General features: G+C 34.6%; 1 protein-coding gene across 8 annotated transcripts in view; it reads right to left on the bottom strand.

The window, feature by feature from the left end:
* The window catches only part of MEF2C (myocyte enhancer factor 2C), a 204,019-nt gene that overhangs the window by 33,475 nt on the left and 156,707 nt on the right, over positions 1 to 13,837 (bottom strand). For all 8 annotated transcript variants that reach the window (XM_070743055.1, XM_070743056.1, XM_070743058.1 and 5 more), the window contains 2 exons: positions 6,599 to 6,785; positions 4,679 to 4,726 (listed from right to left, as the gene is read on the bottom strand). In XM_070743055.1, coding sequence (XP_070599156.1) covers positions 4,679 to 4,726; positions 6,599 to 6,785 — 235 coding nt within the window. The remainder of the gene's footprint in view (positions 1 to 4,678; positions 4,727 to 6,598; positions 6,786 to 13,837) is intronic.

Below are 13,837 nucleotides of genomic sequence, written 5' to 3'. Positions count from 1 at the left end.
ATACTGAGAAACCGAGTAGTATGGGATGGGATATGATTGGCATGGAATATGATTTTCTTTTTGTTTTAGGAAAACCCAAAACATGACGAGTATAGTCAGGCTATTACATATAGTTTGCATGTTAATTTGGCAGCTTTAATTTTGAGATGTGTGGCGAAAGAATTTTAAAAGGATGATTTGAAGAATAAAAATAAAAAATAAAAATGAATGCATAAATAATGAATTCAGCTTTCATTTAATTTCATTCCCTGCAATTTAATTGCATTCCGTGTAGTTACCTTGAGGTAAGGTGGGTGGCCTATACATTAATTAATTAATTAATTAATTAATTAATTAATTAATTATGTGTAGTGGTTAAGGCATTAGCTAAAAACTGGGGGACTAAGTCTCCCAGATGGGGAATCTTGGCAGTCATCCCCCCTTCTCTCTCAGCCCTAGGAAGAAGCCAATAGCAAGCTACTTTTGAAATCTTGCCAAGAAAATTGTCCAGAATCAAGACTAATTTGAAGGTAAACACACAGATATAATTGGGAAAAGGTGGATTATGGCAGTTTTAAGGGAGACAATCTTGGAGTTAAATATTATACAAAAATTCTGGTAGCCAATTTTTTTTCCTTGTCAAAAGCTTTTTCAAAAAACCACAACAAAAAAAGATATAGAATGTCTCCTGAATAAAATATAGTAAAACATGGCTGGCACAGGGCAGACAAATTGTAGGGGGTCAATGTTTATGCTATCTGTTAATACAGGGATCACACCTATACATTCAACCAAATTGGAAATTGAAATCCTATTCATTTTCATTGGCAGGTAGCCTCACTGTTATCAACATATTTTCCAATATTATTCTTCCTAAACTGCTTTACAAATGCAATTCTGAGACAGAGAAAATACAACAGATCAAGTCTGCAAGCAGGTATAAAATAGCTATTTAGAAACTTACATTAAAGTTCACCGCATTTATTTAAAAAGGCCATAAGAGGGAAAAATGAATGAACTGTAAAAATAAATATTCAGCATTCTGAAAATATCCATATGGTATTTTAATATTTTCTATATCTTCCAATGCTAATATTTGCTGATCTTGATTACAATCTGAATTCAAAACATACTGCAAACTTATTTGCTTCTTTCTTTATTGCCGTGTTTAAAAATATATTTACTTTCAATGTTTGATCCTCAAAAAAACAGGCCTGCATCTACAGGTTAGATGCCTAATATATTTTTATGCGTGCAAGGATGAGGGATGTAACTGTAAGAGTGTTTGGCTCAAGGGCATATTGGCTTAAGGTCAAGAGTATCTTATTCTTTCCCTTCACATAAGCTTTTGGTTTAAAAGCAAGTTGCCAAACCCATGGCTATATTTATAACTTAGCAACTCCACACTAAATAGGAAGTTCTCTTTCATTCTGTTGGCAACTCTGACTGTCACGTGGCATAAGCAATCCAATTGGAAAGTACCTTTGAACAAATTTAGTCTAGCAAACCCAAGATAGCCTTGGTTTTAGTTAAAAATACCTCTTCTGGTATTTAATTGTGTGGGATAATAAAAAGTAGTCAGTATTCCCAAGTTCTATTTATGCCTTGGGTAGACACTCAAAGATGGATGATTTTAGAATTATTATTCAAAAAGATCCAAACTGGCCAATAAGACATGTATGTATATGACCTAAGAAGATTTTCTTCCTCTATTCCTCCTTCTTGCTATACAGTAATCTGTTTAAAGTAATGAAGAACTTCACAATTACAAATTAAAAATATGTTCGCTTTATAATTACTACAGCAAATCTCCAAAATCTCCAATTTCTGGTCCTTTGTTGCAAGCAGACTATTTTTAGATGCAACAGAAAAATCCAAGAGCATTAAAATTCTAATTTGACAAAGAATGTGTACCCTCGCAACTTCAACAGCAGTATCATCGTATTAGTCTCGAACATGGCAACAGGAAAAGACACATGGGCCTCTGTTCCTCATGAAAAAGTGGTAAACAAAGAACTGTTGATATTTAAGAGAAAGAAAGACGATTCTCCAAAATAGAAGCACTGTTAAATTATGGCACTGTGGCAGACATCTCAACCTTATAATGACCTCTCATCTTGTTCTGCCCTACAGCAAAACTCTTATTACTCCACATTTAAGACAGAAGGAATGCACATCTGCAGTGAGGTCTAAACTCAAATTTGTCACCAAAGGAACCAGAGTTCTGTATACAATTATATTTTTTATTTACCAATACCCATGTATAGCCATTTTTATTATACTTAGAAACATAGAAACATAGAAGTCTGACGGCAGAAAAAGACCTCATGGTCCATCTCGTCTGCCTTTATACTATTTTCTGTATTTTATCTTAGGATGGATATATGTTTATCCCAGGCATGTTTAAATTCAGTTACTGTGGATTTATCTACCACGTCTGCTGGAAGTTTGTTCCAAGGATCTACTACTCTTTCAGTAAAATAATATTTTCTAATGTTGCTTTTGATCTTTCCCCCAACTAACTTCAGATTGTGTCCCCTTGTTCTTGTGTTCACTTTCCTATTAAAAACACTTCCCTCCTGGACCTTATTTATCCCTTTAATATATTTAAATGTTTCGATCATGTCCCCCCTTTTCCTTCTGTCCTCCAGACTATACAGATTGGGTTCATTAAGTCTTTCCTGATACTTTTTATGCTTAAGACCTTCCACCATTCTTGTAGCCCGTCTTGTAGCCTGTACTTCCAAGCAATGTATTACAATATATATTTTGAAAAAGAAAGCAGCCACTTTTTCTAACCATTTAATCTTATCAAGTCACCAAGTTTCTTTCTGGCAAATTGAATGATATTTGTGGGAGCGTTGCATTTAAGAAGCACTCATTTCTCAGGCATTGAAATCTACATTGTTCTAAACTTTGCGTGGGCTGGCAAATGGAAATAGCTTTGCTTTAAGAAGCCAGAAGAGGGCACTCATTAGTAGTCAATCAATTTTCCATGCAAAATCTTATAATGGAAAAAGCAGTCAGGAATCTTGAACAGATATTCCCAAAATGAAACAGGATTGGAGAACTAGAATTCTAGAATCAAGATACCGGTAAGTAACATTTTCCAAGTTTTATAGTGGGAGGCACTAATTAGGAAAATTATAACTGCTGTAATCTTGTAATCGCCACAGAAATAAGTCCATTTGAAATCATCATGCTAAAGTCTATAAACTATAAAATATTTTACATCGTCAAGCCCAAAACAACAGTCATAGTACTAAGATTTTCCTTTAAAGAAGTCAAATACGAGAGCAATTATATCAGTAGACAGAGGAGATTTTCTGTCAATTGAATGATAGTGTGATTCATTTTAATAAACAAAAACATTTTAAAAACATATTCTAGTCAGTGATAGTGTGACAAATCACTGCTCAGCTAAAATCCTTTACCTTGGTAGGAAGAGAAGGTGAGAAACATTTGGGAAGGTGAGAAGCTGTTTGTATACAGTGTTCCCTCGATTTTCGCGAGTTCGAACTTCGCGAATAGCCTATACCACGGTTTTTCAAAAAATATTAATTAAAAAATACTTTGCGGTTTTTTCCCTATACCATAGTTTTTCCCACCCGATGAACATCATATATCATCGCCAAACTAATAATTTTTGCAAATAAATAACAAAAAAAAATAATGATTGTTAATAAATAATTATGTTTATAAATATCAGGATCACTAAGTGTCTTATTCAGTGGTGAGTACCAGTAATAATGGTGAGTAAATGGTTGTTAAGGGAATGGGAAATGGTAATCTAGGGGTTTAAAGTGTTAAGGGATGGGCTTGTGATACTGTCCATAGCCAAAAATGGTGTATTTACTTCCGCGTCTCTACTTCGCGGAAATTCGACTTTCGCGGGCGGTCTCGGAACGCATCCCCTGCGGAAATCGAGGGAACACTGTAATATGAAAAAATGGCACTAGAACAAAAATTGTCAGTAGTACATTGTTTAGATCTACTTTTCTTCGTTTAGGCAGATGACTTAGGTAATTTTTTTGGTTACGTGTGCAGGCTTTGTTCTCTAAGGCAGTGTTTCCCAACCTTGGCAACTTGAAGCTATTTGGACTTCAACTCCCAGAATTCCCCAGCCAGCGAATGCTGGCTGGGGAATTCTGGGAGTTGAAGTCAAAATAGATTCAAGTTGCCAAGGTTGGGAAACACTGCTCTAAGGTTATATTTTCCTGAAGAATTATTTATGCACATTAAATACTGTTTTTGTACACTTGACCAAGATAGAATAAAAGTATAAAGTAAAGCCATTATGCCCTTGTATAAAGTGAAAAGCAAACGATCCATTCGTTAAAAATTTCTGAAGCATTTTCTGGAATAACACCAAAAACCTCTATACATTGACATAAAGACTTGCATGTGACAATTTTCCAAGAAAAGTTTTGAATCAGCTCTTTTATTTATCTGTTATACTTCCTTATAAGAATCTGCATAACTACAGATTTTAAAAAATTCCTTTTAAATAAAAGACTTCTTAAGTGTAAGGAAATTGGGAAATCTTAACTTTGAGAAGGTGCTTGTGGATGGGATTTTCAAGGAATAACCTAATTCTGGTCTTAATAACATTATACAGAGTTATTTTAGGACTGGCCTCATGCTAACTCTCTGTTGTGGAGTCATTTTAATAAGGTACATAAAACGTCCTTCTGTTTACCTGCACTGGTGCCTGCACCGGTTGTGAGGTCCCCACCCATCAGGCCACCTAGGAGAGGACAAATAAAATAGTCAAACTGAGAGAGGAGCTGAAGAAACCACAAAGGTCAAGCAGCAATTACAGTTTATTCCTCCAAGTAATGTGAGCCCTAGAGGAGTTTGCACAACCAGAATTTTCATAAAGATCAGGCTGTTTGAGCCACCCTGACTCCCGTCTATGTACAAAACGATCTAATTCTTCCTTCAAAGCATGAGCATTATTTAGTGGCTTCAGTGGATAACAGCTCAGCACAATATCGAGTGAATTTATAGTGAATAAACTATTATTATAATACATTGTCAACTAATCAACTGTTGTAATAATTGTCAACTTCCGGGATGACATTGTATATCGTTAATATTTTACAGATTATTTTCTTCATCCCCCTTTCCAACCTTGTGACCCTCAAATGTATTGGAAAGATTTGTCCCTTCCACCCTGATAGGAAATTCTGAGAACTGCAGACACATAGGTAAGTGGTTGGAGGAAAAGTAGCTTAATTTCTACTTAAAAGGAATTTCTCACCCCAACCACTGTGTTAAGTTAACACAGCATTTGGCCAGTAAAGTTATTTAGATTCTCTTGAATCTCGATGCCACGTGGGCAAGGTTTGGCACCAACCTACCATCAGGACCATTTCATTTATTTTAACCAGCTTGTCCTATTCAATCTTTGTGTGTGTGAGTGTGTGTGTGTGGGGAGGAGCACCAGATTTTTGTACCAACACCAGACTCTGGGGTCACCTCCCACTGAAACATAGATGGAGTTCCTCCAGAGGACCTTTGGGACTGTTTTGGGGATTTTCTGATTAATAGGTTTCATGCTTTATATAATGATAATTGGACCACAAATGTTTTAATGATTTTTGCTTTCTGCAAAGCTGTCAAGAGTTCTGTAGGATTAAGGTGGGGCATAAATGCAACACATGAGTAAATACAGCTTTGAGATGTTTGTGGGTCTGAGTGTATAATGATAAAGCACAATATTTCAGAAGATGCATTTGGTGACTTGCCTCCAGATTCAAATGACCCATAGTACCTTTAATTTTGTTTCCAATTTCCTTCCCTAGCTTTTAATATTATTATATAAAAACAGGACTTTTGCATTGTAAAAACTTACAACCTCATTTTCTAAAGACAGTTTTAATTGAGAGCCAACAAAAGAGAAAATAGATTAAGATCAGAAATCAGAAGATGTGGTCTTTTGGGAATCTTTCTGCTATTTTCCTCTTGAACATATAGTGCATGCTTTTCAACTGGGCTTGAATAATAATGTCCAGCAGATTAAATCCACTAATTTTTAATGTTTCAAATATAGTCTTATGTTATCTACTTCTGGTTTCAGCCTTTTAAAACATATTTTATATAGCTGTAAATACAAAGGCTGGATTACCTTTGGAAAAACTAGCATTTTAGGATAGGTAGCTATTATTGTTTTAAAGGCAAGGAGAGAGAAGAGTTGGACTCTTAAAAGAATTCTGCCAAAATTATTCTGGGTATGGACTGTGGGGTCAATGCCTTCACAAGTGAAGAACTATGGCAGGATATATCTTAGCTACCAATGAAATCCACATACACACACATATTCAGAGAATAAACATGTGCCATGCAAAGAAATCCTACTTTACAAAAGTGATCAAAAGTCTACCAAGAACTTGGTGCTGCTATAAGATTATTGGACTAGCCCAATTTTTGAAAAGGTTGGAGAAGAATCTATGGTAGATTTGTTTTTTTTGTTTTTCAAAAAATGTATGACTTTCATATTGACAAGTAATCCATAAATTTTTGGAGAACCCTGACATATTCTTGCTTTGAAAGTAACAATCTGTAGATATAGAAATGTTATATTTGAAGCAAAGAGAAGGAACTGGGCAAAACATACCTGTGTTACCTGCACTTGGTGGTCTATGTGTCACCCCAGGAGACATGCTATTCCGTTGTAAGGAAGGGTGGGCCAGAGGCAAAAGGTTGGGGTTACCCAATGAGCTAACTGGGTTGCTGTATACCAAGCTGTTGTGATTGGACACTGGGATAGAAACGGGCATCTCAAAGTTAGGTGGTGGAACAGCCTATAGTAACAATAATAAAAAAGGGAAACAAAAGACAAGAGTAATATAGAGGTACAAGTTATTCATGCAATATATTATTCTATATTTAGATCAAATGTTTTATAAATTCTGGTTAGAAAAAGCAGAAAGGAGTTAGCAGTATAAATTGTCATCACTGGCAAAAATACATCCCTCAGAATGGAGGAATTTTTGGAATTTAAAATTGGTAATGAATATGACTATGACAATTTCCACATTACTCTTGTATTAAAGGGTACTTGGTTGGGTGTTTCGTGCCCCACTTGTTTTTCACAACCCTTGTTTCATTACGGTTTCTTTCACTCATTGAAATCAATATTATTTAGTAATGGCATTTTAATATGGTTTTTGCAGATGAAAAGAGATTACAGATATATGATTATGAATTCTAAATTATTCAATGAAAAGCAAAATGGCTGAACATTGGTTTCTTCACAAAAATTTATACTCTCAGTCGGTTTTTATGAATATATCAGTACCAAGACCTTAAAAAAACTTTCAGCCATATCCTTCTGTGCTATTTACTGAGTATAACGTAACTAAATGGAAATGAACGTCAACAAGGAAAGAAAAAAATGGATGGAAAGCTTGATACTCCCAGGCTTTGTGATTCCATTTTTCATCCTTTACATTATCCCATACAAGATTAGGAGCAGAGCAAGGACTTTTTAAATAAAACATATTTACACAGCTTGTATTATCAGCCTGTAAAAAAAAATTTTTTTCTGAAAACTCTCCAGAGTTTGTGAAGTCTAAGATAATAAACAAACAAAAATAGAAACTCTTAGTAACAATCAACAATGCTAATCACTTACTGATAATTCTTTAATCAGAGGATAATTTCTACTCATGAATTGTTTCCACATATTTCTAGCTTATAGAAACTAGCCTAACAATTTATTTTAATCAGCTGCTATCAGATCAATAAACCAATAGAGATGATTGGTAGTTGATCCTAGGTTAATAGTATCTTTTCAATTGAAAGGATTCAGATTTAAAGCCATTAAACAAAATCCTACCATGTTCCATCTCTATTTTAAAGACAACATGATAACAATATTTGATCTAGAACAAAGTCTAAGGAATAAGGTACAATATTTTGTTGTGAGTGGAGGAGTGAAGGATTCTTCTTGTGAAATATTTCTTTACTCTCTCAATAGTATTAATGTATGATATTAATGCAGGTTCCAGACAGCTGTATTCCAGAATTGTTCTAACCCATATTTTGTAAGCTCTGGTTAGCAGTATAATATTGCCAGAGAAGGAACTGCATAAGATTAGATGGCTCTAGGACTTAGGTCATTGGATATGAGTATTCCAAGGTCTTTGACAGAGTGAGGGTAATCTACAAGTGTTTGTTTCTCCAAGTTTGTAACTCTGAGTCTTATTCACCAGAAATTATTTTCATTTAAGTTTTATGGATTGATTTTATTGTGACTTGCCTATTTTGTATTATGTACTGTATATTGATCATTATTGGTATTGTCTTTTATTATTGTTTCTGAGTTATACTTTTATAGTATAACTCAGAATACCTAATTTTGGAACAGTGATAAGTCCTTATTCAGTGCTGGATCTTTTTTTGAAAATTACAAAAAGCAGGCTAAATAACAAAAACATCTACGAATTTTTACTCTAATTGGTGCTTAGCTGAACTCTTGTGCATTTGCAAAAAAAAAGCTGTTTCAATATTTTCGAATTTGAGGTTTTTGTATTAAAACTAATTATTGGATTTTATGAGTTTTAAAGTTTTGTAACCCCTCTATGAAAACAAAAACACAGACTTGTAAAGACTATTCCATAGAGATGAAAGTGAAAACAGTGCATACAAAAAGTCATAAACCTGTTAAAAACCATCTCTAATTCTGAAGGAAAGTTTGAGAAAGTTCAAGGGTTCTTCACATTCTTTGCTGCAGCTCTTTTTAGAATGTCTGCAGATAATCTAAATATATTGAGAATCATTGTTATGTGGCAAAGGAAGTTGTTTAAAAAATATCTCGACTTTTCTTTAGCCCAAATTGGAAAACAAATTTTAAAAACACTTCTGCACTCTTGATGTATGTCTGCTTGAGGATGTTTTTTAACACATATACTACAGCAAACGAAGAAGCATGAATTATGATGAAGGCTTAGTTTCTTAGGAAACATGTGCACCATATAATTTGAAATATCATACAATTATGTATCCAAGTATAGAAACACAATGGGTGAATTTCACTCTTTCAAGCTCAGAGCCCAAATGTTGGGGTTATGCAACAGGAACTTTTGGTATCTTGTGAGCTAGAAATAGAATCTATTATGTAGGCAGTTTCAAGAACTCCCCTTCCAGCACAACTTTCTGGCACTCGTTTTGTCCTCCTGAAGCAGCACAAAATCTTAAAAAAACTTTCAGCCATATCCTGTATGTAGAAAACTTCAACATATGGAGGGTGCAAATCCAAGCAATCAAATGGTGGAGAAATGTCCCCCTAGAGGCTCAGGAAAAAAGGAGCTACGTGTGGGTAATAGCACACAGTGCATCTTTCTGAAGTCCAACTATAACTGTATTTTGGTCTGGGTTCCAGGCTATCATAGAACCATAAGGTTGGAAGAGATTTTTAGAGGTTAATTTTATAGCTAGTGGAAGATCTATTAAAACATCTCTGACAGATTACCATTAAATTTCTTCCTTTTAAGTAAAGTTTATTAAATTTTGCACATTAAAAACATCTTACATACATTTATCTCAATCCTGGAGTATTGGACTTTCATTTTCGTTATTTTCATATATATTTTCATACACATTTTCCAATCCTTTTACATTACATGTAATATGCACAAGTTTTTTAGATTTTCTGATTTCATTCTCAAATTAAATCATTTAGTCTTGGCCTCACCTAGCTACAACTGCAATAAGGATTGAGTGATTCTGAACAGAATCGGATAATGCCATTAGAGAGATTCCTTTCTTATAAGAATTAGGATAAGTAGGATTGGACTGTACCTCTCGGTAGATTTGTCTATACATACTATAATGCCTTGTTATTGCTGTTGTTTTTGAGTAGACTCAATAAGCTTAAAACAAATTGTATTCTGAAAAAAATATATAATTTATGTCATACAAAATATTGACAGCTGTTTCCACATGAATTTCTACCAAAGTGTCCACAACAATTCAATTTCAAATTTTTTTCAAGCAAATTTTGAAACGAATTGTTTTGACAAAAAGCCTAAAAGTTTCAAGAGACATCTATAAACTATCATTCTCTCTCTCCTTTAGGATAAGCATAGAATATAATAGTTTCATAACTGTTTAACCTACTGTGTATACAGGGAAATTATGAAACTACTCCTCAGAAATGCTAATAAATTTATTAATTAATTAATAATAAATGAGTTGTACAGGAGATATTGTGAATCATTCCCTACATTTTAAAACATTTAATGCATTTGTGCATTTAATGCTATGTGTCTTTGCATGCTAAATGATTAAAATAGGGAGAATATAAATATTACTTCTGGATCTGGCAAGATATCTCTACAGATTGGTTGAAAATAGCATATAGAAGATAATCAATTTCCCAGAAAACTGTTATTGTAGAGGAACACTAAATTTGCCCGTGAATAACTGCAATTTGTTGTGGCAAATCTGAACTCTACTTTTCACATTAAATAAACATATAGACAAGCTGACATTAAAAAGCAAACAGTTTCCTGAAAGCAAAAACCAGATAGCTCTCTAGAAACCTCTTGTTTTAATAATGTTAAACTCTACAAAAACATATATGGTCCTTTAGCCAATGTAGTACTTGCCGTAACTCTCAAACGGCCAGAGAAAGATAGCATATTAAATTTGCAGCAATCACGGAACCACATAAGAGATCAATTGTGAATTTGTAGAGTAATTATGTTTTTAAAAAATTATTCAAATACTGATAATTTTGGGAAATACACTTCCAAAATATATTCAAATAATTTATTCTAAAATTATATACACTAGTGAACTTTGACTTAATGTGATGTTGAAAATGCTTTTCAACAAAGTGACTTCTATACTTGCTTATAGTTTGTAGTACATATAGAATAGAATTGCTATAAGATGCTTCCATTAAGACACATTTAAGTATGAAAGTGTACTCACAGAACAAGTGAAAAAGAATAAGAGTCTGCTAATAAATAAGAAAACAAGAGAAAATGTGGAAGGAAAATATGTATTTCATAGATGCACAACATTCTTGACACATTTTAAATCCAAGAATTAAGGATTAAAGTAAACAAACTTGAAAACTGAGCTTGGAATTTTCTATATCTTTTTTTTATTTTAACCTTTATCTTTGAAGCTTTTCATTTTCTTTTTCCTAGGCTGTTTGCATTTATTCCACTTGATAAGTCAATAATATTTCTCCCATGTCCCGATACTCCAACTTTCTTAGTGTCGGCACAAACTCTCAAATAATGCTTTTTATATGTTTCAGGAAATATTGGCCAAGTATTAAAAGGGAAGCTGTCTCTGTGGAAACCTGGCCCCCCAAGCAGCCAAAATGGACTTAGTGGATAGTGCCCAGCAATTAGTGGGGAAAGGGCATGTCCACAAAAGATTAAAGTGGCCAGTATGAGAAGATCATATTCCATCCTTAGCCACGTTATCAAGAAATTTAACAGTTAAACATACTAAATTGTGTCAAGCCAAAAATTGAGTTAAGAGATGAGGGAAAATGCTACTTTAAAACTGGAATAATTAAAGCAAAATTTAGGTGGTTTCAATTATGCTCTGAAGACAGAGGCAAGTTGGGAGGGTTAGAGTTTTAAAATGGTTTCTGAGAATTTTATTCTCTCGTTAGTAAAGTTTTTGTATTGTAATTCTGCATGATTTTTCTAAGGAGCCTGAAATCTAAAGTTATTCCATTTTTAAAGGGACATATCCCTAGTTCTCTAAAGCAAAAAGGTAAACCATTCCCCTATCTCTAGTATAGGCAAAGTTGGCTCTTTTATGACTTGTGGACTTCAACTCCCAGAACTCCTAAGCCAATCATGCTGTTGTGGTTAGCTCTGGCCCTGCTCCTGCCCCAAGGACTGTGGATGTGGGAGAGACATCCACATGCTGCAGGCCTGTTTTGCCCCTGGTGGAATCTGCTCAAGAAGACATCAGTGACAGGGAGGAGGAGAGCGTGGCAGACAGCTCAGAAGGAGATCAATTATCTAGCTCCTCCTTGGATTCAGAACAAGAGTTAATGATACAGCCACGCATGTGGAGAGCGATGCATAAGCAACAACAACTGAGGGATTATTATCAAAGAAAATGAGGCCACCTGTGGTTGGGTGGGGCTGTGGTAATTAGTGAGGCTGCTATAAATAGCAGCCTGTGGGTTTGGCCATTGTGGAGGATTATCTGACCATTGTGTTTCGTGACTGCTTTATTGACTTTGACTTTTTGTGTGCTGATCCCCCCCCCCTTTGAAACTAAACCAGAGCAAAGTGTGTTTCACTTTGTGAAAGAAGGATTGTGAATTGCCTCACAGCTGCAAGCTAAGTATCACAGAACTGATAAGGGACTTGTACAAATTACCAGTTTGTTTGGAGACAGTGCTTTTTGCTATACCAAAAGAGGGCTTGGTTTAAGTGAATTTTCATTATAAAGAACATTGTTTTGAATTTTCAAACGTGTGTGTGTCTGAAATTTGTACCTGTGAATTTTTGGGAGGATTCTACCAGAGAGCCCGACAAAACACATGCTAGCTCAGGAATTCTGGCAGTTGAGGTCCACATGTCATAGAAGAGCCAACTTTGCCTACGCCTCTTTCTGACTCTAGGGGGCGGTGCTGATTTCCCTTTCTTAGCCGAGTTAGCCAGTGTTATCCAAAGACATTTCTGTGATTATGTGGCCAGCATGACTATATACTGAGATACACAAAATGCTGTCACCTTCCCACCAAATGCTACCTATCAGTCTACTCACATTTGAATGCTTTCAAACAGCAAACATACTGTAACTGTAAATGGCTTTTGGGAATCTACCAAAGCTGAGCTAAGACTTTGCTTTGTCATTTCTCCAACTGTCTTCAGAAATGTAACTAAGTGACAAACCATTGCTAGGCAGACTGCCCCATAAATGGGCCTTTGTGAGACATTACAATGGGGTAGCAATTACCAATGGTTGTATTATTGTATGGCTCCTGAGCTGAAGGATGATTTACTGATTTACGTATATGTCTAATATTTTGATAAGGCATTTTAAAAAAATAGTCTCCTTGAGAAGATACAACTCATTTTCCAAGAGTAAATTTTCCAAGAGTTTTTCTTAGTGAAACAGCTGACAGGCTTGGAAAAACTAGGTCCACATGTGAAAATTCAATTAATTGATTCATTGCTAAAAGCCAATGTAGAAGCATCTTCTGTAATGGTCTAATGGTCTGGACTCTCTTTTTACTCCTCCACCTATTTCTGGCAGTACTTCTCTCCTACAACTGCTCTCCTACAGCTGCTCTCCTAGCCATTCATCTTACATGTGTCTATTTATATATAAATAAATAGATATTTTTCAGAAAAGCACTGGGTGGCAACCTCCCATTATTTTTCTTCATTAAAGAAGACCTGGGCAGTTCTATGTGGGGTCCAGAAGAAATTATATTAGCACTAAAAATAGTGTAAATGGGGGTTTAATTGCAGGCTTTCAAGTTATGAGACTAGGACCCCAGCAGGAATCAAGAGAGATGGTTCTCAGCTCATTGGTTCCCAAGTGTGCTTTGTTGCTTACTCATGAATTCATGAAACACCAACTTCTTTGGGGGGATTATTAAACACAGAATGTAAGTTTTACAAATTCTATAATTTGTAGAAGTCAGCAATGTCCTATTTGAGTTTCGATAGACAAAATGGCCTATGAAAGCTTTGAATGTACTTCAATGTTCATCCAAAAGTTCCTTTTGAATTGCAATCCGAAATGTAGCATAAGAGGAAATTTTTATTTATTTATTTATTTATTTATTTATTTATTTATTTATTTATTTATTTATTTATTTATTTATTTATTTATTTATTTATTTATTTATTTATTT

Source organism: Erythrolamprus reginae, chromosome 2, assembly GCF_031021105.1.
Source record: "Erythrolamprus reginae isolate rEryReg1 chromosome 2, rEryReg1.hap1, whole genome shotgun sequence".
NCBI classification, from domain to species: domain Eukaryota; kingdom Metazoa; phylum Chordata; class Lepidosauria; order Squamata; family Dipsadidae; genus Erythrolamprus; species Erythrolamprus reginae.
The sequence above is the reverse complement of the archived record's forward strand: the minus strand, read 5'-3'. Positions and strand labels throughout refer to the sequence as shown.